The following is a 24586-nucleotide window of genomic DNA, read 5'->3' as shown; positions in this document are numbered from 1 at the left end:
ACTGGGAACATGTACACAGAGTGATACCAGACAAGCCACAGACTTCTGTGCTGGGTGGGAGTCAAGATTACTCATATCTGTCAAGCGTGACACAGAAGCATATTTTAACATGTACTACTAGGCTAAGTGTGAAGATTACATGCTTTAACAGGAGTTGTTTTTAACAAAAGAATTCAGACAATTATCTGTCTCTCTCTACTGTGGTTATGTGGAATGACATTGCCAAAGGACAGGCTTTATAAGATAGGCTTTTTAATGTATTCTTTAATCTTTAGTGTGATGAAATTACTTTACTGAAAATACCTTCAAAGAAACATCTGTCATGCTGTCTTTGATGATGTCTAGACACCAGTTCTATAGTAGACGTAGAGGCCATTTCACTGGTGTGTGAAGAGGGCCCCCTAGTGGCCCTACCCTGCTTCAAACCAACACACAGTCATTCATTTACTAACTCTGAAAGTTTCTCCCTCAGACCACAGCTGCTACAACGGCACCGGACCCAACTACAGGGGCACGGTCAGCTTCACCCGGTCAGGCCACCAGTGCCAGCCATGGAGCAGCCAGTACCCGCACAGCCACCACCTGACCCCTATAGAGTACCCAGAGCTCAGGGGCGGCCACAACTTCTGCAGGAACCCAGGTGGCCAGATGGAGGCGCCATGGTGCTTTACACTGGACCCCCATGTCAGAGTTGACCTGTGTGACATCCGCCCTTGCAGTGAGTAAAACTCTACCCATGACCTACTTCTACTTATTACTGTCTATTGCTGTTATATTAACAGTACAACAGGATAATAATATCCACTGTTTTCATGAAGTCATTATTATTTTCATAAAGTCATAATGTCATTATGATTTATTGATATCTTCTAGAGATCTTAACTAACCTAATTATCTATTACGATATTAACTTTAATGACAATTAAATTAAAAAATAAATTAAATTAATGTCAATTAAATTGGCAATTCATTTCATTAACGTATACAAGAGGTTTTTTGAGTACATTAGCATTTCAGCTAAATAAATTGATTAGTTAGTTAGTGTAGTTTATAGAGTACAAGTAGTTTTGAAAGTCTTGAGTATTGTTCTGTCTCTTCACCAGTGGTGTTCAGTCTTGAGTATTGTGCTCTACCTCTTCACTAGTGGGGTTCAGTCTTGAGTATGTATCCTTTGCCTCTCCAGAGCCTCCAGAGAATGTGAAGAAGGAGATCCTCTACATCTTGATCCCCAGCATCGCCATCCCACTGGTCATCGCCTGCCTCTTCTTCCTGGTGTGTATGTGCCGCAACAAGCAGAAGGAGTCGGCCGACACACCGACCCGCCGCCAACTCACCGCCTCGCCCAGCCAGGACATGGAGCTGCCACTCCTAAACCAGCACAAGCACCAGGTGGGCAGTGCCAGTCTCAACACGGCACACACCAAAATGAGTAGACTGGGCTGTTTAGGAATGATATGGGGAATGGAGGGGAAGTTCCCTGAGTGAAACACTCCATAGGGGTTTGCCATTAGTGTTGGAGTAATTGCTAACATTACTGTAGGTTGTTTACTTGCAAGATCTATGAAACATTTGAGGTCAATCACCTAAATCTCCAAAGTCTGAAATAGCTTTTTATCTTCCTCTCCTCCCAGGGCAAGCTCCGTGAGATCAACCTGTCAGCGGTGCGCTTCATGGAGGAGCTTGGCGAGGACCGCTTTGGCAAGGTGTACAAGGGTCACCTTTACGGCACGGCGCCCGGCGAGCAGACGCAGGTGGTGGCCATCAAGACGGTGAAGGACAAGGATGAGGGCGCGCTGCGCGAGGAGTTCCGCCACGAGGCCATGCTGCGCTCGCGCCTGCAGCACCCCAATATCGTGTGCCTGCTGGGCATTGTGACCAAGGAGCAGCCCATGAGCATGGTCTTTAGCTACTCCAGCCACGGCGACCTGCACGAGTTCCTGGTCATGCGCTCGCCGCACTCGGACGTGGGCAGCTCAGACGACGACAAGACGGTCAAGTCCACGCTGGAGCAGGCCGACTTCCTGCACATCGTCACGCAGGTGGCGGCGGGGATGGAGTACCTGTCCAGCCACCACGTGGTGCACAAAGACCTGGCCGCCCGCAACATCCTGGTCTACGACAAGCTCAACGTTAAGATCCTGGACCTTGGCCTCTTCCGAGAGGTCTACTCGGCCGACTACTACAAGCTGATGGGGGCAAACCCCTTCCCCATTCGCTGGATGTCGCCCGAGGCCATCGTCTACGGGAAGTTCTTGACCGACTCGGACATCTGGTCATATGGCGTGGTGCTGTGGGAGATCTTCAGCTACGGCCTGCAGCCGTACTGCGGCTACTCCAACCAGGACGTGATCGAGATGGTGCGCAACCGCCAGGTGCTCTCCTGCCCGGACGACTGCCCGGCGTGGATCTACACGCTTATGCTGGAGTGCTGGAGCGAGTTCCCCGCGCGTCGGCCGCGCTTCAAGGACATCCACACGCGCCTACGCACCTGGGAGAGCCTGTCCAACTACAACAGCTCGGCGCAGACGTCCGGCGCAAGCAACACCACGCAGACAAGCTCGCTGAGCACCAGCCCTGTCAGCAACGTCAGCGCCGCCCGGTACATGAACCCCAAGAAGGCCTCGCCGTTCCCCCAGCAGTCGCAGCCCCAGTTCATGTCCATGAAGGGTCAGATGCGGCCCATGGTGCCGCCTCAGCTCTACATCCCGGTCAACGGCTACCAGCCCATGCCCGCGTACCCGTACCTGCAGAACTTCTACCCCATGCAGATCCCCATGCAGATGGCCCAGCAGCAGTTGGCCGCGCAGCAGCAGATGGTGGCCAAGGCCGGCTCGCACCACAGCGGCAGCGGCTCCACCAGCACAGGCTACGTCACCACGGCGCCGTCCAACGCCTCGGGCACCGAGCGCGTCGTCCTGCTCAGTGAGGACGGCAAGTTGGCGGCAGTGGCGGGGGCAGGGGGCGAGGAGGAGGCGCCCGACGGCGCATCGCAGAACGGACGACACAGCGAGGACACGTCGGTCCCGGAGACCGAGCTGCTGGGGGACAGCGAGAGCCCCCAGATAGAGAACAGTGACGGCCGCGCCGAGGCGTAGAGCGGGCCCTTCTCCGGAACCGAACGGAACCAAATGGAACCAAACGGAAGAGAACTCTTGTGATAAGAGTGAGACTTTTGTTTTTCTTGTTAGTGAACTGTACATGAGTAGGAAAACAAATAAGTGAAGGCAAGACATTTGAATGAAACAGTAACTGAATTGTAATTTATGAGGCTTTTTTTGTTTTGTTTTGTTTTGTTTTCTTTTGTTTTCAGCAGTTACTGATAAGGTGTGTGTGTGTGTGTGTGTGGTGCTGAGCTCTAGGTCTTTGGGGACAGAAATCCCTCTGTTTAGGCTTTGGGAAAGGATCCCATCAGTCGTATTTCAGATGATGTGATGATGAAGAAGAAGGAGAAGAATACAGTTTGTAGCCTCTGCACTGTGGATGCCCTCTGCCATGTTTCATGGACAGTGTCACTTTGTTGCAAAGCCATTCAGAAGAATTGATGTTCTTACTGTTGCTGTGCAACAAGACATGTTTTCTTGTTTCTCTTTCGTGATTGTCTTGTTTCGTCGTTCTCCAACAACATATTTTTAGGTTATTTTGGTCACTGATACTTCTACTGAACATTGGACCATAAAAGCCTCCTTGACCAGTTATCACTACAAGCTCATTGACCTGAAATAAGTTTGTAAGCTCATCGACCTTGGTCCAGATGATCATCATAACATGATGAAGTTAATTCCCATAGCCTGTGGACATACTTACTTACCCAACATAGTGTGATGAGAAGACAGACTGGCTGTCAGCACAACATTACTCTGGACAGAAAAGAGGCACAGTGCCGCAGTGAAAATGAAAATCTACACATCATACAGTTGTGTACAGAAGTGCCTGGTGTCATTTTTAGATCCTACTCTTTTCAACTTTGATATTATGTTGTAAAGATTTGTAATTTATGTAATTGTTTTCAAAAGATATGTTGTTGATTTTTTTTTTTTATGTCTTTGCCTTTTCTTGGGGCAAAGTTTGTTTAGCCAGTGGTGTTATTTTTATGTCCTTGCCACCAGATATTTGCTTTTTTAACCAAGCTGTTATAACAAGAGTTAATCATATATTGTGTACTTCCAGTCACTTGGAGTGTCCAATAAAAAGAAATAACAAAATTTCTAGCGGTTTAATTTATTAGCTATGTTTTTGTGAGTATGTTGCTAAAAGATTACACTGAATCAGTAGGCTATGTGATATGTCCTATGTGCTTGTTTTGGAGAAAGACCTAAATGATATTTGGTGAATATTATGTACAACATAATAATAATAATAATAATAATAATAATAATAATAATAATAATAATAATAAATAGGAATACATAATTATAGGAAAAAATAATTATGTTTCATAGTCATAGCATCCTGTTGCCTCGGCACAGGAACGAAATCATGTACTTCACATTTTTAAATCAGACAAATTTGTGGTCAAACCCAGGAAGAGAATTGCCACTTGCCGTTATGAAAGTTTGAGGAAACCTGTCTCTGTGGACGTTGGTCTACGTGACAGTTACGAGTTTTAGACATCCAGTTATAGTGATTGGCCATACAAAAAGCTCATTTAACATATGGGGCGTGGTCGTAAGAATTTTCTAAATAAATTGGATTTAGTGTCCTAATATTTATCAAGGGGGGAGTTGTTAACGACATTTTCCAGTTGCGACTCGCAAAGCACTAGATGATAAGGCATATATCTCTGCTCAGCCAACCTCCCTTGCAAAGAAACATCATTAGGGTCCAAAACCTCTTTCCGACGCAGTTTTTCTAATGGCTCATTGCTTTCATCTGCAGGAACCAAACTGCAGGTGCACTCCTGGCAACGCTTATAATTTTTACGCTAAATCCATCCTAGGTATCAAGTCAGGTTCTGCAGTCAAAGCGAATGTTGGGACACGACGCAAAAGAGAATTCATTCCAGATGAACAAAAGGATGGCAATTATTGGTTGAAACGGAACCGGAATAACGAGGCAGCGAAGAGGTCAAGGCAGCGTAAACGAATGGAGGAGTACCTGCTGGAGACCCGGGCCGTCCAGCTCCTCCATGAAAATGAAAAACTAAAAGCTGTACTGTCCTCAGTCCAGACCAGTAACCCCGACAGACAAGCTCATCAGGATCCAATGAAACACAGCCCTTATGACGCCCTTGGGCACACACCTTTTCTCGCACCCTCGCAATCGACGCCAGAACGTGGAATGGATTTTGTGTCGTATGAGAGACAAGGTAGACCTAAATTCTCTTGTCTCCCACCGCTGACCAACATAGGCCTAACCCCCATGAACGCTGGATCAGACGTTCTCCCTGTATACTACTTCCCATCAAGTAATTTGCCTAGTATTAACTATACTCGAACATGCCCGCTTAACCAGATTGGTGCCTATTCACATAATGAAGTTGTCAACCTGGATGTGAGGGAGCATTGTATGGAGAAAATGTACTCTGCTCCATCTGATTTTGGATTAAATGGAACAATACCGCCACAGATTAATCAACTCTGGGAATACCCAAACCCTACATGTGGAACAGCACAAACTGGAAAAGTCCAAGCAAAGGCTTTAGGTAGTCACGCAGCATCGTTGGCTAACCCAAAATATGTGCGTCCGAGTGATTCCAGAAGTTATGAGATTGCTGAAGTGGCAAAAGCTGTAGAATGCATTAAACCAATAGACAACGGTGCTGCGATGCCTCTTCTGCCTCATAAATTACGATTCAAAGCCGGCAGAACACACCAGGACAGTCCGATTATGAACACATACAGATGCGCCCCTGAAGAAGATAAACTGATGCGAGATGCGAGTGGGCCTATACTTGATGGAACTGAGACACGACTTCCAATAAACAATATTCAATACTTGTGGTGCGCTGACAGACAGTCAACATAATGTTTACATTGTTTTAGATGTGTGTCTGGACCATAGTCGCTAAAGTACATGTTTTAAAATTACTTTGGGATTGTCTACTATTGTTATATTCTGTAATCGGAGGACACTAGTCCATACTGCCAAAGCCAACTGAATTTGGTAAGCGAAACTCCGTGTTGTCTTTACGCATGGATATTTGAGTAAAGCACGTGTATTCTGCATATAATAAAACACACTCTTAACATGGGCAAATCCCATATGTCTTTCCTCTACGATAAGTTCAATATTTTAAATTTGATATGTCATATATAGGCTATTTGATTCACTGACTGGTGGTGAGAATAGAAGATGAATCTGTGCGCTTATGTTTGAGAAAAGGTTATTCATTCATTTATTTAGAAGGCTCATTACAATCACATGGGCACTATTACAGTAATATAATAGTTTGGGATTTTATTCGGTTCAATTTAGTTCACCAGTTGTTTAGTTAGCCTAATTGTTTCATTTCCTCAGAGGCATGCGGGCATGAGGAGATTGACTGCACATTGCGCCCCAGAAGATGGCGTACTTGAACTTGATATCGAACCTTCGTGGAAATATCGAGGTGGAATTATTTGTGGGGTCCTGTAACCTTTAACACAATGTGTTGCTAATAATAATGATCATGCATAGAAATGTAAAGTGCCTGAGAATTGTGTCGATTGATTGGAGTAGGCCAGTGAGTGTATGGACAGTAGAAATCAGACAAAAATGATGTTTCAGTCGGTCAGCGATACACAATTAAAATATATTGTAATCCGTTCATTTATTTGTACTTTTTAGTTTTCATTGATCCGTTCATTTATTTGTACTTTTTAGTTTTCATTTTAATGTCTTAACTAACTTAATAGGCTACACCTTACCTGATCATTTAACTTGTACAACTCGAATCCTAAATCAATCGAAAGGTGTCAGTGTTGCTTGGTGTGTTGATTCCGTACCCAACTGTTTACCCAACTGCATAATCAAATGGTGGTATAGACTAGTTCATATTTATTCCATGAGGTCGGCATGCAGTTGACAGGCCACATTGACCCCTGTATGAAAAGAAAAGGTCAAAAAGTAGCCTAATCAAATTGCAGGTTTTATGATTTTTAAAATGGTGAGGGGCTTATTTTCTTCACACACTTATCGCACTGGGTATAACAAATATACTGATCGGAGCTTCGATGGGTTTATGGGATAAATCTGAAATGTACACTTTACAGAGTTCTTAATACGTTATTGTTTCATAGTTTTCCTCTCGTGACAACGTGAGAATGGTGTAGTGTACAGGATAGGCTAGTGTTTACGCGTAAGTCTGATCTTTCCCGTGTCCCGTTTTCATAATAAGTCACGGCATAGGTATGTGCCATTGTATGAAAAAAGTTATGTCTACTTATGCAATTGATGTACTCTGTTGGATAAGAGTTTAGATGTATCCCGGGGCAGCCTACAGAGTGTTGCTCGGCACAGACTCATTCATTTGCATTGATATGTCTACTTCAAAAACGAATCATTGGCTCAAATCAGAAAATGCTGGACGCCGATTGGCTAAGTGCGATGTCAGTAACCACGCACTGCCAATACACATCTTAGTGACCTACTAACACAGATCCATGAGGCAGTAGTCACTCCGGGAGGAAAAAGCTGGGGAGAAACAAGGAAACACCACCTTAGACATACAAATGGTTTACAAAATGATTTCTACTTGTCCTACACACCACGAAACCCGTTTTGCGAAGTGTTGGACTACCATTTTGTAAAGGTAATTTTAAATTAATCTTAGAAGTCTTCCTTGCTTATAATTCATTCTAACGCTACCGGTAACGTCAGCGGACTCTAAGCTAAATTTAGGACGGTTACTTGCCCTCTGTTTACTTATACCGGAGGCTTGCATTTAGGTTTATTATTATTTATAAATATGAAAGATTGCAAATGTTGAAATATTACGTGTTCTGGCTAAAATACTCTTGTGTCGGGCAGACAAACAGGTTTATTTTATAGTTATTTGCCTTTGTAGTTGCGCAGTTTGGAGGACACCCTCCATTTATTCTATAAAAGCTTGGGATATTGCAACAGTTAGATTGTTTTTATTGGTGATCACTCAGGATAGTTGTGTTTGGATATTTATAAACACGCATTCTTCACCATATCAAATTGGCTACGGCATAGTGACCCAGAATTCAATGTGGGTGGGTGGGTATACCGAGGTTGTTAACACTCAGTCGGCTGGACACAATCAATATAGGGCTTGTCATTACGCGTGCAGATAAGTTGAATAATGTTGGATAATTTACAAGAGCCTGCGCATCCATTTGGCAGAAATCCTGCGTTTTGCATGAATGCTTTAAACGAGTATAGACTCTAAGCCAATCCACATCCAAAAAAATCTCGCACTTTACACTGTAAACCAGTAGTAATTTCACTGTGCTTCTTTGTTTTTGATCGGCTTATGAAAAACAGCAGTCTTGCGTTACAAAACTTTGCAAATTAGCCTTACATAATGTTAGTGACTATAGAATATGCCAGCAATCGGGCGAGGAGAGCTGATCACGCTTATTTTATAATCCTGACACAATGAAGGAATCTGGGGCATTGGGACATGACGGTGAACGAGCTATCCGCTCGTCCCAGCTTCACCTCCCTAATCGAACGTTGCCTATCGGTACACACATTGCCGAACTTTTCAGGGTGCGCTTTTACTGCCCACGAATAAACGATACGAAGCATTTTTATGAACACTAAAATGATAATAAAGTCAACATTTAAAGCAGCCTGTTGATTAAGGCCAATACATAATGCAGTTGTCAGTAATAGGCAAGAATGTTAAGCCACTCCGCATTTATCATGGCCTGTCATTAGTGTCTTAAGTTAGGCAAAGTGCGCCTTGGCTTGATATGAACGTGGATACAGTGTTTATATATTTTCCGCAACAGTCTGTTGACTGCACTTCACAAGACCGCAGTCAATTTGAATAACGTCTCTTAGGGTAACCCAAGCAGGTTTAAAAATCACTCGAAAATACCAGGCATCAGTCGTTCAATTAGGTTAATGTTTTAAGGAGTTTGGCGAAGGATTATGAATTTCCCCGTTTGTTTTTATTTTGTTGTATCTGCTCAGCCACGTGTGATGATCATGGCTGGTCACATTCCTTTGTTCCTCGCTCCTGGGAGACGAGCCTTATGAAACCTCGCTATCAGTTCTGGAAAGCAGGAAACATGGTTATGTCGCATATCTTCTTCATTTAATTTCTTGCTGAAATGCTTACACGCGGAAAACCATTTTGCTTGTGTTTTATACATGTCTGTAGTGAATATATCGTACTCGTTTACTTTGGGTTCAGCCTCCTGACTTTTCATTCAGCCAGCAGAACGCCGCATTGAAGGTCAGAGGCAATCAATCTTTGGGCTGGTGGCTATTCTTAGCGACAGGAGGTAGTGTTTTCGAACTGCCGACGACACATAACACATTTGCACGTTAAAGGGACAGCACAGTTATCTCATGGATTACAATGTATTAAAACGTTTAAAAACGCACATTGATTTAGCCTACATGTGTGTCGCAGCATTTCCAACCTCTAGTGATGACATCATATGTAACGCTTCGTGCCGTGCGCTTAGGCATTGCATAATTTGTATCACCTCGTGCACGTACGGGGACCTAGGCGTGTCTGGCTGAATTTTGGAGCTGTTTCACAACTTACATCAACATAAAATATGTAATACATTTGTAAATGGTGCACAATAGTCCTACATGTATATTTTCGTGATGGTAAATGTTTTTTAAAAAAGTAAATATTTTCCCTTGCCCTTAGAACCTAAGTCTGGTTAGTTTAGGTAATTTTGCCAGTTTGGCTTTGTCTTATGAAGGTAAGGTAGCATAACATTAAATAGCTAAAGTAATGATTACATAACTTTGTTGTTACTGCTTCTACAAAACAATAACATTATTGATTAAACTACAAAAAGTGTGCTTGTATCACCTTACCTTGAACTGTATTTTGGTCATGTTATCATAGTTTGGTTCTCATAGTGTAGCTTTCATTAACTTCATTAACAATGAGTCCCAAACTACCAGCTGATTTTTGTTAAAGTTTTGTCATAAGGCCTATTCCCAAATATTTGAATATTATGATTTAGCTGACTTTTCCAGGAAGTTACTTTAAACAGAAAGGGGAATATAAGGCTAAACTAGTAGACAATTAAGTGTAATTCGCAGTTAATGTGAATTAAACTGTTGAAGAGTTTTTGTCAATCTCAGTTAATTTCCCCCTGTTCAGTCAGTTCCTGGATCATACTGTGAAATATTTTGCTTGTTGATTAATAACTGCATAATATCTGATATGTTACCAATACTGATACATATGTTTTCTTCTGCCCCTCAACACAGGTCTTTCACAAGGCACACCAAATATTCTCTCGCCTGCATATACACGTGCAGCTTCACCCTCTGGGACAAACTTAAAGACCTCTAAACACAATGAGTCAGCACTGAATACTTTATGCAACTAAAATCACAGCACTTGTATGTAATATGCAGACCATCAAGAAGGAGCCCACCAATGGGCACTTCAACGGAGAGGATGCCCTGGTCCTTGCTGTTGCCTTACAGGGTGCGGACACAGACCTGCTTGGTCAGAAGCTGTCCGGCATCCCTTTCAGAGCCAAATCCACCCCCTGCCGACGAAAGCGTGAGTTCATCCCCGACGAGAAGAAGGATAGCCTATACTGGGAGCGCAGGCGCAAGAACAATGAGGCGGCCAAACGCTCCCGAGAGAAGCGGCGTCTCAACGACATGGTGCTGGAGAACAAGCTCATGGCCCTGGGCGAGGAGAACGCCACACTGAAGGCTGAGCTGCTCTCGCTCAAGCTGAAGTACGGCCTTGTCAGCTCGGCTGTCTACGCCCAGGAGGTGCAGAACATCTCCACCACCACCGCGGCACTTTACCATGACTATCTCTTGCCCAGCCCCACCAAAAGCCCTTACAACCGGGAGCTGGACCCAGCCAGGCTGGGCAGCAGCTGCATATCTGTCATCAAGCACTCGCCGCACAGCAGCCTGTCCGAGGGGTCGGATTCCAGTGCGGCCGCCCAGGCCAGCCCCCTGGCGGGCATTTGCCGGACCTCGGAGGGCATAAAGCAGGAGCCCTTTGAAAACGGCAGCTATCCCCGTGATCAGGCAAGTCCCTACGAACTGTACAGGAACTACCTGAGCAACCCATTCCCTGGGCCGTACTCCCAGCCCTCGCCACTCCTGCAGATCACCAGGTCGTCTAGCAACTCACCCAGGACCTCGGACGGCGACGATGTCGCCATGAGCAAGTCGTCCGACGGCGAGGACGAGCAGCAGGTGCCCAAGGGCCCCATGCCCACCGGGTGTGACCCAAAGAGCGTAATCGTCTCCACCCTCAAAGTGCCAGACTCTGGCTCCTCGGCCCTGCCCCACAAGCTGCGCATCAAGGCCCGGGCGATCCAGATAAAGGTGGAGGCCATTGATCCCGACTACGACTCCTCAGGGAAGTCCTCATCTCCCGTCGAGATGTCCAGGACGGGGGGCTACCCAGTGGGCCAGAATGACATACCTGAATACATCCAGTCCTCTTTCAGCCCACTGTCCCTTCAAGTGACGAACGTTCAGAACTGGAACCAAAGACCAGAGCTCTGGCACAAAGAACGTATGGGGACGCCCAAGGCAGGTGGAGTCATCTGCCCGAGCTCTCCAGACCTGGTGACTGACAAACTTCTGGTCAATCTTAATGAGAACTCCTACGCCGGCACAGACTCTGAGAACTTATACTTGAAACAGGGCATTGCCAGCCTGTCCGCAGAAGTAGCCTCGCTCAAAAGACTGATAACCCATCGACAAGGGTCTGTGATCGAGTCGACCAAAAGCACTACTGACCGTGACGCGGTCTCGAAAGTCTGTTTCTCAAACTGAGTGTTCACCTTCTGTTTTGCACAACGCCTGTTTTCCACTGTGTTTCGCTACTGCACTGTGCAACTCATATGGTGTATAAAAATAAAAGAGAAAACAAAAAAGAATGCTGATAATTAATGGTGTGTTGTGCACTTACTGTTGTAGTTTGGTGTGCCCTCTTGGAAACTCCATCTGTAGCCCAGAAGCCACTGTCAGGCTAATGTACATGCAAATTAAATGTTGACTTTTCAAGTTTTTGTTGTACACAATACACTTTTTTGTTGCTGTTGTTTACAATAAATGTATGTAAGCACTGAATGATGTGAGTCCTGCATTCATGGTTTACTTGCATAAACACACTTAAAGGAACAAGGCAAAGTCAGGTCACATACTTGGCAGTGCACATCATGCAGACTAGGCCTTGCTTCAAGCAGCTCTCTGGCAGTGATGAAAGGTAGCCCATCCTCAAGATTGGTGATGAGTCATAATACAAAAAATAAGCTAAACAGGAGACTAACTTAAAATGTTTTTGATAAATTGAAAAATCTACATTTTCAGTTGGCCAAACTATCACTTGAAATCAAACATCAGTTGGCAAGCTATTCACCCTTCCAAGTTCCAAGTTGTAAATAACTCCTTCAAGTTGATATTGTGGTAAAATAGGCTATATAACCTGCAAATAAAATTACAAGTAACCAGACAAGGATAAGTAAAAAGCTAGGTTATTTCAATGTCTACATTGTCTTTTTTCAGTGTCCTATCCAAAATGTTTCGCATTGAGGGAACTCCATTCTGCGACAGGAATAGTTGGTCACGTGTTCTCAAATTACGTCACTAGTTCAAAGTTGAAAGTCAAAGAAATACTGCAGCAAAGCGGCATGGCGGTTCTTGCTGGTTGCAGAGTCCTGTCTCAGGCTTTTCGGTCCCAAACGAACAGTCTTGACGGAGTTTGCAGATTGCAGGACGCTATTAATCATGCATTCGGTAACAAAATACATTATGTCCGTTCTGCAGCGCATGGAGGAATCCGTCAATACAGCTCAGACTCGAAGTCCGGAGACGACCTAATCGTTAGATATTTGGACGGTGGTGATTCAGGTAGATTTTAGAATTCAACATCACTTTTTTCTTGCTGTTATGTATCTTACAATTAGAGAATGAACTGCAGAAACTCTGCATAGCTTAATCCTATGGTTTCCTAACGTAGTCCCAATCACAAACACACTAGTTGAAAACATCTTGAAATGGTATGAAATGCACCGTCAGTGGAACATGAATGCAAACGGTTAATGTTACAATGTATAAAGTAAATGTGTGTAGGGTTGAATAGGATAACATTTAGGCCTATCAGTCAGATATGTGAGAATGAAATCTGTCGGCACTATGAAGTGATTCTGAAGCTTTCAAGTTAAGACGTAACACATTGCATTGGCTGACATTTTGTTAATAAATTCACCAAAACATAGACTGCCGTCCCCCTTAAATCAGCCAAGTTCTTTCTCTAACAACTGAACTCGCAAGCTCCTCCCGACAGTTTCTGTTGCTTAGTAACCTTCAACACACGTGATCACCTGAAACTAGAGAGCAACCTCCATGCTGTTTGTAGATGCTCTATTCAGTTTTACAATCATATTTTCCATACTGCAGAATCTAACACTTTAATCATAAGAGGACTGCATTTTGAATGTGAAAAACACCCCCTCACTTGGTTATGTAACATAATTCTAAGCAGTTTATGGTTCTCCATAATACAGTTGCTTGTTATGAATGCTTAATTGTAAGCTGATATTTAATCAGAATCATTTTCTATAGCACAGTGACAAATCATAACTAATGCTTCTCGTTTAGGAATTGTAGTCTTCGGCCTCAATCGACCAAAAGCGAAAAACGCCATCAGCAAAAATCTTGTGAATCTGGTGAGTAGCAGTGGAAAACCTACTACACAAGTCTTCTAACAGGGCAAAAAAAGTTCAGAATAAGGTTCCAAGTGACTTGAAGTCTCTCAGTGCTCTGTCATGTTGTCTTCCAGATGTCTGAAGCAGTAGAATCTGTGAAGAAGAACAACAAAGTACGCACAGTGGTCATATGCAGTATGGTGCCTGGAATATTCTGTGCAGGTAAGGTGATGTTGAAGATTAGAGTACAGGTAATGTTATGAAGTAGTGCACTGTAGTCTCTCAATTGAATATTGCAATGCAAAGAACAAAGATTGCATGCTAAGGTATGTCACCTGGCAGAGGTCAAAGTATATTAGGATGTGTATTACAACTGTCTCAAGCGATGTAGCCTGACAATAGATACATTTAGATTAAATTGTTTTAAATCATGCTCCCAGAGTGTAGCACTGTAGCTGCCTGTTTTTTTTTTTTTCTCGTACCGATACTACTCGGTGACCTCGAGAAACCGAGATCTATGTGAAAAAATAGAGTTTTCCTTTAGGAATTACCGTATTTTCCGGACTATAAGTCGCTCCTGAGTATAAGTCGCATCAGTCAAAAAATGCATCATGAACAAGAAAAAAACATATATAAGTCGCATTTATTTAGAAATGTATTTAACAAAATCCAAAACCAAAAACAGAGACTATTGAGGCCAAAAAGATTAATGTTAATGAAGACGGAGTGAAGGCCGCCAAGAGGAGGGCAGGAAGGTAATTGCAAAGTAAAAGATTCACTGAAAGAAAATGCCATGTGGTACACCAAAATGTATCTAAAATGTGGAGAATACAATGCAATCAAGCATTTTGGGCGATGTGGAGTCACAAGCTGGCAGCAGATTGAATGCTCACTAGAGAGAAAAAGATGCAGTTTTAGAAGTGACTGAAGCAAGCCAGTCAATAGGCCTAAGCCCGACGGTAATTGTAAAGCAATTTACAAAATATTCACTTAACATAAATGCTGATATGATACATGAAAATTTAGCTAAAAATGTGGAGAATGCAATGCAATCAAGCATTTTGGGCGATGTGGAGTAACAAGCTGGCAGCAGATTAAACTCTCACGATAGAGAAAAAGACGGTTTTAAAAGGATGTGACCGAAGCTGAGGCAAGCCAGGCAATAGGCCTATAGGCCCGACTGTAATTGTAAAGCAATTTACAAAAGATTCAATGAACAAAAATGCTGATGTGGTACATGAAAATTTAGCTAAAAATGTGGAGAATGCAATGCAATCAAGCATTTTGGACGATGTGGAGAGACAAGCCGGCAGCAGATTAAATGCTTGAGAGAGAAAAAGATGCGGTTTTAAAAGGACGTGCAGACTGAAGCTGCAGCAAGCAGGTGATATTTAGAAATTTATTTAATAAAATCCAAGACTAAGAACAGACAGACTATGTAACTGGACACATTGAGGCCAAAAATATTGAGAATTCTACAGGGAATGTTGAAGACGAAGGAGTGAATAGTGGCAAGAGGCAAGCCGGAGGCTGCTGACAAGGCCCCGACGCTATTGTAAAGCAATTTACAAAAGATTCACTGAACAAAAATGCTGATGTGGTAAATTAAAATTTAGCTAAAAATGTGGAGAATGCCATGCAATCAAGCATTTTGGACGACATATTGGCACAAACAGGCAGCAGAACATGCTGAGAGAAAAAGAGAGCGAGAGAAAAAAAGATGCGCATTCAATCAGGGCCTAAATTTCAGCGCGGGATTGCGGGTATTGCGCATAAATTATTGAGCATACTAATAAAAGTCCCGCAACTCTAGCCATCATAATGAGAGAAATTCCCACAGATTTTACAGCGCTGTCTGACACTAATCTAATAATGGAGCGGCCTGAATGCGGGACTATTGACTGGACGGACAAACACAGAAGCATGACCGCCTATAACGCGAGAGAACATGGATGTGTTCTCCATTTGAGGAACGTTATAATCGATTGCGGACATGAACAGACAGCTACAGACACGAAGCGCATAGTAGGCCTAATTTCACTTTCTGTGCATTACGTGAAAGATAATTAGTAGCAAAACAGCGATCAGCTATAGGCCTTTATTTCTTGCGTTTTATTGTGAGACATATGCCTACTTTTCGTTTGGAGCGGCATACCGGTAGGCTATCAAAAGCAGAAGATGTTCAATTTGAGATTTGATTTACGTTTGGACTGTTTGATTATATTGCTAAATATTGGGACTGATGACCACTGAAATCTGTGGGGTATTTAATGGTTCACTATTAAGTTTCATGTATGAAAGAGTGTTGGGATTTCCATCCGCTTATTGCGATATAAGGCATCCGCTTTCATTCATTTATGGAACGTGTGCTGTGCTGCAAGTGAAACCGTATTCCGTATAGCCAAAAAGGTCTAAGATAGCCTAAATTTAGTTATTTGTTAAATTATGCATGATTTACTTTTTTTTTTAATTCGTAGGCTGATGCCTGGTAGCAACAATTGTGTTTAAATGTAGGTTATTGCTTCAGTCTCTAGCTCAGAAAAGGGCTGCGTGTGACTGGTAGCTTGAGAGCAACGTGTTGGAGACTCATGGTGTGGAAAGATGACTTTTCATTGGCAACAATATTAAACCAACCAACAATATAAATGATTAAAAAGAGCTCTTTTATGAGTTAAATTGAAACAAAATTATACTGGCTTTTATTTGTCCGAATCTGAGGCCCGGCTATAAATAGAATGCCGGCCATTTGAGGATTTAAGTATGCACGTGTGTTTCAGGCATAGCACAAGCACTAATCTCTGACTGAAAGTGCACAGGACTTGTGCATTTGAGAGCGCTCTCTCTAGGCTGTAGACGGTAATGTTTCATGTTGGGTTCATGTCAGTTAATATAAATAAACATTTAAAAACATGTTCAATTATATAATTTTTTTAAATATATAAGTCACACCTGACTATAAGTCGCAGGACCAGCCAAACTGTGAAAAAAAGTGTGACTTATAGTCCGGAAAATACGGTAATGGAATTGAAGATGAATTAAAAGTCTGTATAAAGTATACAAGCATGAATAAAGTTGCACATCAAAATCAGTTCAGAGAAGTGGCCTATATTGCAAAAGTAGGTAAACTCTTCCAATGTGATGTTAAATTTGGAGTGCAACCTGGGACTACTACAGTTTTTTTAAGCACAGTAAGTTCAGTAACAGTGAATATAGTGTGGAGACATACTGCAACTGTCTCTATACCAATGTTTTTTCCCATCTATATATTTCTTATATGCTTAAACAGGGGCGGACCTCAAAGAGAGAGCAAAAATGCACCAGAGCGAAGTGGGACCGTTTGTTACGAAAGCTCGGGGCTTAATCACTGAACTTGGTGAGTTGTGCTCTGTAACATTTTTTTTTTATTATTATTTCCTCGCATCCAGGATGTTGCCAAGGAGCTGGAGCTGAAGTTTTGTCTCTATCATTGTCACTATTGTTTTGTTGATTCTAGAGCATAGATGCACTGCAAAAAAATCCAAGAATTCAAAATCTAAGTGAGATAAATAAGCTTATCACCCGGAGAGAAGAAATACTCTTTTCTGCTTCTTTTTAAATGGAACCACGTGTTTCCTTTGCTTTACAGTGGCAACCAGGTGATAAGCGGGATAACGGCCTTCGAGGTGTGTCCAGTTATACGGAATTAATGGACTCAGGCGGAGGCAACAATCCGCTGCGCGTCGGGGAGTATTTTGCCCCTCGGCCTCGTCCATTAATTCCGTATAACAGGACACCTCGGCGGCCGTTATCCCTTACTTAAATCAATCAAGGGAATATGTACTTATTTTTCTAATATTTGCTGATAACAAGACATTTTTGCACCGTTTTGACCTTGTTATAAGTGAAAATCTTCTTGTTCTGTTGGCAAATCTTGCAAGTGAAAATTTCTTGTTTTGTGGAAATACTACTTAAAATAAGCATAATTATCTGGGAAGATTTGCCAATAGAACAAGAAGAATTTCACTTAGTACAAGGCAAAAATGTCTTGTAATAAGCAGATATTAGAAAAATAAGTACATATTCACTTGATTTAATCTTATTTATCTCACTTAGATTTTGAATTCTACGATTTTTATGCGGTGTGAGTAGCCGGCCTGTAAATCAGCTCAGTTTTTTTTCACTGGTGAAACCAGGCCAGTAGATTAGGGGAAAGGAAACTCATAGGAAAGTCATAGAAAACTATTGTGACCAAATGCTCTGTATGTGATGGAGAAGTCTGTTTAAGTCATTTGAACAAAGTGTGATGAATTAAACAAAGTGTTTTAGAATGTGACGACTCATTAAAGACTGTCTGCACTGCAACCACAGTTTCCCAGTGCCTGTTAAACATAATTAAATTATCACATTTAAGGGACTGAGACACACATACTTGGGACAAATTATCATATGACAGAATTCCCTTGGGTCCATACAGTGAGCCAATTTGAAAAGACAGAAGCTTTTGAGTGAGAGAGAGTGAGTGAATGAGTGTGTGAGAGAAGTTTTTAAATTTGATCAATCATTCATTCCAGTGTTTTGTCCACCACAGGTAATCTCCCGATGCCCACGATTGCAGCCATCGATGGAGCCGCTTTGGGTGGAGGCCTTGAAATGGCATTGGCCTGTGATATCAGAGTAGCTTGTGAGTTGGCTCCTTATCCCCCCTTTTCATGCTGCATTCAGATGTTCTGAAGCCAAGTTTACACGGACACTTTTAGTCCGATTATAAACGGAAAAATGGCTTAATCTGAACAGAAATTCTCATAAACACCTCGATCGGAATACAAATGCCAGATCCGATCAGAATGAAAGATCTCCGTCGTAGGACGGATTTCCGTCAATTTGATTTTAAAAATGTCATATTTGAGATCGATGCAGATCCGATGAGAAAAAAAATAGGAGGGGGGGAGGGGACTGTCACTTTTTTTCCCCCTTTTTTAAGGCAACTACAAATATTAGGTAAATGTTTAAAGACCCAATAGTGTTCTTGAGAACTTTCTGTGTCTCAATCAGTGACCGCTCAAGAAGATACGTCAGCCATGAGTTTCTTTGTCTATGTTGTAGCTACACACTTGTCTCGAGCGTTTGCTTAAAAAAAAAAAACACGTATGGAGGACTATAACGGTCTAAAAGTTGGATTATAGTGACACAATCGAGACAGCTGATGAGGTTGGCCAATCCGTTTAACTTTTTTGGATACGAGAAGAAGCGTAGGCTGTGTTCTTTCCGTGCATCAATGTAGACAATTTCTTACTATCGCGAACTCTTGTCAGGGGAGGTCATTCATTTTGGGTGTCACCTATGACTTGAACAGATAGCCTGCTATGCCACCCGATGTAGGCTACTGTTATTGTTTTTAATCAATGCAACTAACATGTGTAAAGCGACGCAATATAAACCGTAGCCTATGCAATTTATTATCCCGTCTGTTATGACAACAATGTTTTTCACAGTAGGACAGTGACAGTAGGCTGTGAGTGTAGGCTATGTTGACAAAAAATAATCATGCAATTAAAATAGTCAACTTAAAACTTTGCTATAAAATATTATTAATTTATAGCACAAAACCATAACCAGTAGGCCTACCAGAACCTTAGCGTCATGATTTGTGTGCGTATATTTGGCAAGGCCACTAGCTGTCATGGATGCGTTGTTGCTAAAGGAAGGCAGGTGTCAAAAGTAAAAAAATAAACGGAGATGGGCAGCTGTTGGAAACGGAGGAGAACTAACAAGCCATGGTGTAAAGAAATTAAAGTGCCAGGGGTTTACTTTTGCTCGGTTCGCTGCAAGAAAATTGTTTATGGATGCAATAGGAAAACGTTTTAGCACGCCACCAATCAGAAGACCGCCATAAGGTTAAAGCAACACCAAAGAACTTTTCCTCTGTCGCATGCACTATTTGTTTATCCAGCACCAGCTTTGCAAATAACAATGTCCACAGACGATGTAGAATATGTTGCATGATTTTATGAAAGTACGATGTATTGCAACATCAGATGCAAGTCAAATTTGTAGTTTCTCATGTCTCATTCCATCGAACTACAGAACCGCTACCCGATCCGGCAAACTTACATAGTGCGGTTATAGCCGATAGAGGGCCGCGAAGCGAATGCAGAAAGTGCCGTTCACCCTAGCCTAGCTGTTACGAGTTGATGAACCACTGAAACGATTTTGGAAACATTATTTGAATGTACAAAAAACTCTTTGGTGTTGCTTTAACGTTCGTGCACTTCAGGACATCTTCCCTACCTGGTGCAACTAGCCACCACGACAGAGGTAGGCTACGTGTATCTATGGCTGACCGTTTTTACGTTTAGAAAGTAGGCTACGCATGTTCTTTCATAGCGCAACACGACCTGTCCTTCATCGCAACTTCTTGTCAACCTTATACAATCTGTTGCTGAAGACAAAAGCGCCGTCTCCAGATTGTCGTTGTCAAATGCGCAGACCTCCTGCATGAGCACACACAGTATTGCTGCTCATTGGAAAACTGAGTTGTCTGTAAAACTCAAAATTACCATGTTTTCATTAAATGCAGATGAGGCAACAAAAGGAAATATGAACAATATCTTGTTCTGATTCGTTACTTTGATGAGGAAATGGGAAGTCTTGCCAACTTGATTTTATAGATTTTACTTGGTGTTGAATTGCATATTAACAAGAAAAAAATCTCCCCTTTAAACACTTTTGGCCTGAAGTAATTAAATAAGAGTGTGTTAAAGCCTTTCTACAATATTGTTGCAGTAGAAAAGAACAGCAATAGCTAATCAGCAATGGTCAGGGATAGTACTAAAATATTTTTGTTCATCAGAAAAACTTAATCTCAATCAAGAACACTCTCAATTCGCCTTATTCACATGGTGGCCATTGGCGGCTAAAACGAGGCTACAGGGTACACAAACCATAGGATTGTTATTTTCTATGCATTCACCTGTAGGTGGCATTAATTATATAGTAAGTGTACCCTGTAGCCTCGTTTGGGTTTAAACAATGGCCGCCGTGTGAATAAGGCGAATACTCCCTTTACTTTGCTGTTTGCATCTTTTTGTACATTAAAAACCAATAGGTCGCGACCGCAAAAGGGGTGCTATCTCTATAGGTAGATATGAACAACGTATGACTTATGGCCTGAAAAAAGTTCAGTCAAACGATTTTTTTTTTCACTTTAATCCCTGATGAAAGAGGTGGTGTATTCCGTTCCTAATCTGATTGAACAGCCATGTATACGGTCAATCGGATTGCCTGCTGTATCTTCTCAAGGACAAGTAGGCAACAGCGGCTATTCCGATCAAAGATTCTAAAGCGCTTGAGAGCACCTGATTGAAACATTTGTGCCATCTGTTTACATGGGGTACGTTCTATTCCACTCAGAATAGTTTAATTGGAATCACAAACTGCCATGTAATGTGGCTACTGGCACTTTGCGGCATATGTTGAATGTATATAAAGATGTTTTGTCCTGTGTTACATATGTAACATGTACATTTATTATGGGTATAATTCCTCTGTCTTTTGGTCCCACTGAGTTTTACAAAGGGTGTGTGTAGAGTAGTTTCAAAAACTTGTGTGTGTGTGTGTTAAAGCTCATTGAAAAGAGCACTGTCAAAGAATTAATTAGCAGTCCATATTTAATCATCAGGGAACAGATGTCTCTGTTCATCTTTTAGCACACTCTCCTCCCTTTTTGGAGCCCTAAATCTGTTCCTGATTTTTTTTATTTTCACACACACACACGCACACGCAGCAGCATCAGCGGGAATGATATCCCATATGCTTTCACACATTTTTTTAGCATGCAAATCATTGCCGAGGGCAAAATGGGAGTCTATTTTAAGTACCTGTCATTGCTGTAGGTGTATAATAAAGTATATTGATTTTTGAGCTACTGAAATGAAAAACAAATTTCCTTGTCTGCTTTTCAATTTCATCAGACGTTGAGTGTTTGTCTACATTTGCTTTGTTTCCACAGCTAACTCTGCAAAAATGGGTTTGGTTGAAGCAAAGTTAGCCATCATTCCTGGTGCAGGTAAGACACAACAGCATCCACGATTCAGTGTCACATAGCTTCAGAAAGAAAAGAGCTTCCTGTGACTATTTGTGAAGAAAACAAAATAACACTTCAGAAATCGCCACAAACATGAAGGTTCCAATAGACAGGGTTCCGATTTTCATCAGTACACTTGAAAGATTTATTCATCTTTGTGGAATCAATTGAAATGTTGCTCAAAAAGACTGAAAGTTTTTTCATGCTCGTCTTATTTGACAATTCAAACAGAGATGTATTATATTGGCTGTCATTTTCAAAGTTTTACAAAGAATAAACTTGACATTCTTACCTTGCCCTTGACCCCACTGAAAATAACAAGCAGAATTGTTACCTTACTTGAGATGATTTGAATTGCTCTGAAAGTTGAAATACCTCAGATATATTGCATTGGATCTGCACGGATACAAAGGATCCATGAGTTTTGCTTCGAATGAGGAAGAGGACTGTGGACAGAATTAACATAATTCATTTTTCATAATTGTCCTTTAAAGTGAACTACTTATGCACATTGAGTGTTAAATTGGTCATAGTCATAGTGTCTCTAAGCATTGTTCTGTGACTGTGCCATGTTGCAAATAAAGGTATTGAAGTGGACTATATTTGAGGCCACTGGATGTGACCAGATGTTATTCCTACTTGCCAACTTGCCTCACTTAGTTGAGACTATTGAGAAAGTGCATTTTCAACCTTTCATTCCCAAAAGAATGATTTTTACCAGCAACTACATCTGATCTGATTCTGTGCTTTTGTCAACACCTCTACTTCAGGTCAAGTAAAGATAAGTATTAAATAAAGATAATTAACGGCTCCTCATCATGTACAGTAGACCATTTTAATTATTTTAATGAAATAAACCAGAATAGTTGTACTCATATCAAAAGCTACTCTGTGGCGTGTAGGCAAAGAGGGCAGTTAGAGAAAGAAATAATTTTTTAGTGTTGAAGCTATTATAACAAGTTCAAGATAATGAGTTGACATAACTAGATGATGCAGAATATCTGTAATTGCTTTTGTATGACTTGACAAAAGGAGAAATTGACTCAGTATAGTTCCACACATTGTCTAGAAACATTTAGTCTAGTGCCAATTTTGTGTCGTGTCCAGTGTTCAAATACATTATATCCTAAACGCGTTCAAAATGACTTTATTCATATATCAGTGATCTTAGTAATGTACAAGAACTTTCTCTGGGTCCTGTATGGCTAGTAAAATATGGTCTCTTTGAAGTACCTCTCTATGTGCATCTCATTACTTCTATTCAGCTGGGGTTTGAGCTGTGGGGATCTGTCAGGGGAGGTCAAAGGTCAGCCTCTGTCTGCGGCCCCACCAAGACTGAAGCCCATCCAAGGAATTTTTTAATAAAAGGAGATTACCGCTTCGGTTACCTCATGCTAAAAATACAGTTGTCACACAGAGCCCGGGAATCAGGAACACCACAATGGCACATTCAATTGCCAGGGGTTGAATAGAGAAGGATTATTTTTTTCCCCTGTTTTTCTCCATTTCCTCAGTTTCTCAAATGTCGTGGTTATTCTTAGAGGTCTTTATTCCGAAATGTTGCCTGGTCTTGTCTCATGAGTGGTTGCTTGTTATCAGCTTCTTGGCAGTTTAGCGCTGTGACACAGATTAGAGAATAAATTACATGGCTGATTCATGAAGTCAGACTGAGAAATGTTGTGATGAAAGCACATCACTTAATCTGAAACATTACACTTTTTTTTAATTGAAAGAATGTATATTGATATGGCCTGTGCATTGTTTCAAAATATCTGTATATTTTCTGGAAAGTTCTATTTGGGGAAAGCCACATAATTTGGGCTGGAGCACTGGCTTTGTGTTAATTGGACTGATGTCAGTGCTGTAGGAATTTAGATCTTGACATTTTATCGATGTCCTCACAGACTCGTCACTGCCGTCTCCATTTCAGTGATTTCTATATTTAAAATCCCATCACTTGTAGAAGGGGGACATTTTTGTGCATACTTTTTGAGTGACTGTAATGTTTCAGTCACTGGTGTCACTTTGGGTGCTGATGTTTTAACATTTCTGAATCAGATTCTTTACTCAATTCGGAGTAATCTTTCGTATTTTACTGAATCATATTGTGGTTTGTTGACCATTTGATGCCTTGACTGTTAAGCCCACATTTTAGTATGTGTCAGTGTACACAAACAAGAGCCAGACTTCTGTGTTTGTTACTACCTTCAGCAAAAATAAACCAGAGGTGCACTGCAGTTACATCTGCTGTCCTTTTAATAGCAACACCAGCCCAACACCAGAAAGTAACATTAGTGATTGCCCTTATGTTTTCTGTCAGAGCCCATTTAATTGAACCGACTCGGTAGGTGAGCCACTTGATCTGAGGAAAAGTTATTGAGATTGTCTAAGAATTGCTCTCCTGTGTCAGTCAAACAAACAAACAGACAGATAGAGAGAGAGAGAGATATGATAGAGGTGAAGTGAAGCGGCCTTCCTGCTCCAGCCTGTTGCGAGCCATCTTTCTCCCTTGTTTGAAAATGGGTCAACAGAGCCTTGGCTCACTGCCAGGTCTTTCAGATTTATTCATGGCCCTCGATTCCCTGGAAGTGGAGTGCTAAGACGTCAGCAAAAAGTTTTGTTTTTTCTCCGCCCCCCTGCAATGAAAGGCTTGTCATGCACTTCCATGAAATTAATTTGCCCACTGACCTGCTATTAGGCCTAGCAATTGGTCTGAAATTAAGAGGTCATGTTTCCCAGGTAGCAGGAA

At 41.9% G+C, this 24586-nt stretch overlaps 3 protein-coding genes across 5 annotated transcripts in view; all 3 read left to right on the top strand.

The window, feature by feature from the left end:
- The window catches only part of ror2 (receptor tyrosine kinase-like orphan receptor 2), a 70933-nt gene extending 66731 nt beyond the window's left edge, over window positions 1-4202 (top strand). For all 3 annotated transcript variants that reach the window (XM_042058915.1, XM_042058916.1, XM_042058914.1), the window contains exons 7-9: window positions 473-718; window positions 1184-1389; window positions 1632-4202. In XM_042058915.1, coding sequence (XP_041914849.1) covers window positions 473-718; window positions 1184-1389; window positions 1632-3095 — 1916 coding nt within the window. In that variant the 3' untranslated portion in view covers window positions 3096-4202. The remainder of the gene's footprint in view (window positions 1-472; window positions 719-1183; window positions 1390-1631) is intronic.
- A 3370-nt stretch (window positions 4203-7572) lies between these two features.
- Window positions 7573-12198, top strand: nfil3 (nuclear factor, interleukin 3 regulated). The gene is made up of 2 exons (XM_042059930.1): window positions 7573-7729; window positions 10354-12198. Exon 2 carries the CDS (start codon window positions 10498-10500, stop codon window positions 11899-11901), a length of 1404 nt encoding a protein of 467 aa, XP_041915864.1. The 5' UTR covers window positions 7573-7729; window positions 10354-10497; the 3' UTR covers window positions 11902-12198.
- Window positions 12199-12723: 525 nt separating this feature from the next.
- auh (AU RNA binding protein/enoyl-CoA hydratase) overlaps window positions 12724-24586 on the top strand; it is a 29301-nt gene continuing 17438 nt past the window's right edge. Inside the window, exons 1-6 of the mRNA XM_042059946.1 lie at window positions 12724-12978; window positions 13729-13796; window positions 13910-13997; window positions 17062-17148; window positions 18343-18435; window positions 21763-21819. Of these exons, the coding sequence (XP_041915880.1) occupies window positions 12759-12978; window positions 13729-13796; window positions 13910-13997; window positions 17062-17148; window positions 18343-18435; window positions 21763-21819 (613 nt within the window). The 5' untranslated portion in view covers window positions 12724-12758. The remainder of the gene's footprint in view (window positions 12979-13728; window positions 13797-13909; window positions 13998-17061; window positions 17149-18342; window positions 18436-21762; window positions 21820-24586) is intronic.

Source organism: Alosa sapidissima, chromosome 13 (genome assembly GCF_018492685.1).
Source record: "Alosa sapidissima isolate fAloSap1 chromosome 13, fAloSap1.pri, whole genome shotgun sequence".
Taxonomy (NCBI): domain Eukaryota; kingdom Metazoa; phylum Chordata; class Actinopteri; order Clupeiformes; family Clupeidae; genus Alosa; species Alosa sapidissima.
The sequence above is the reverse complement of the archived record's forward strand: the minus strand, read 5'-3'. Positions and strand labels throughout refer to the sequence as shown.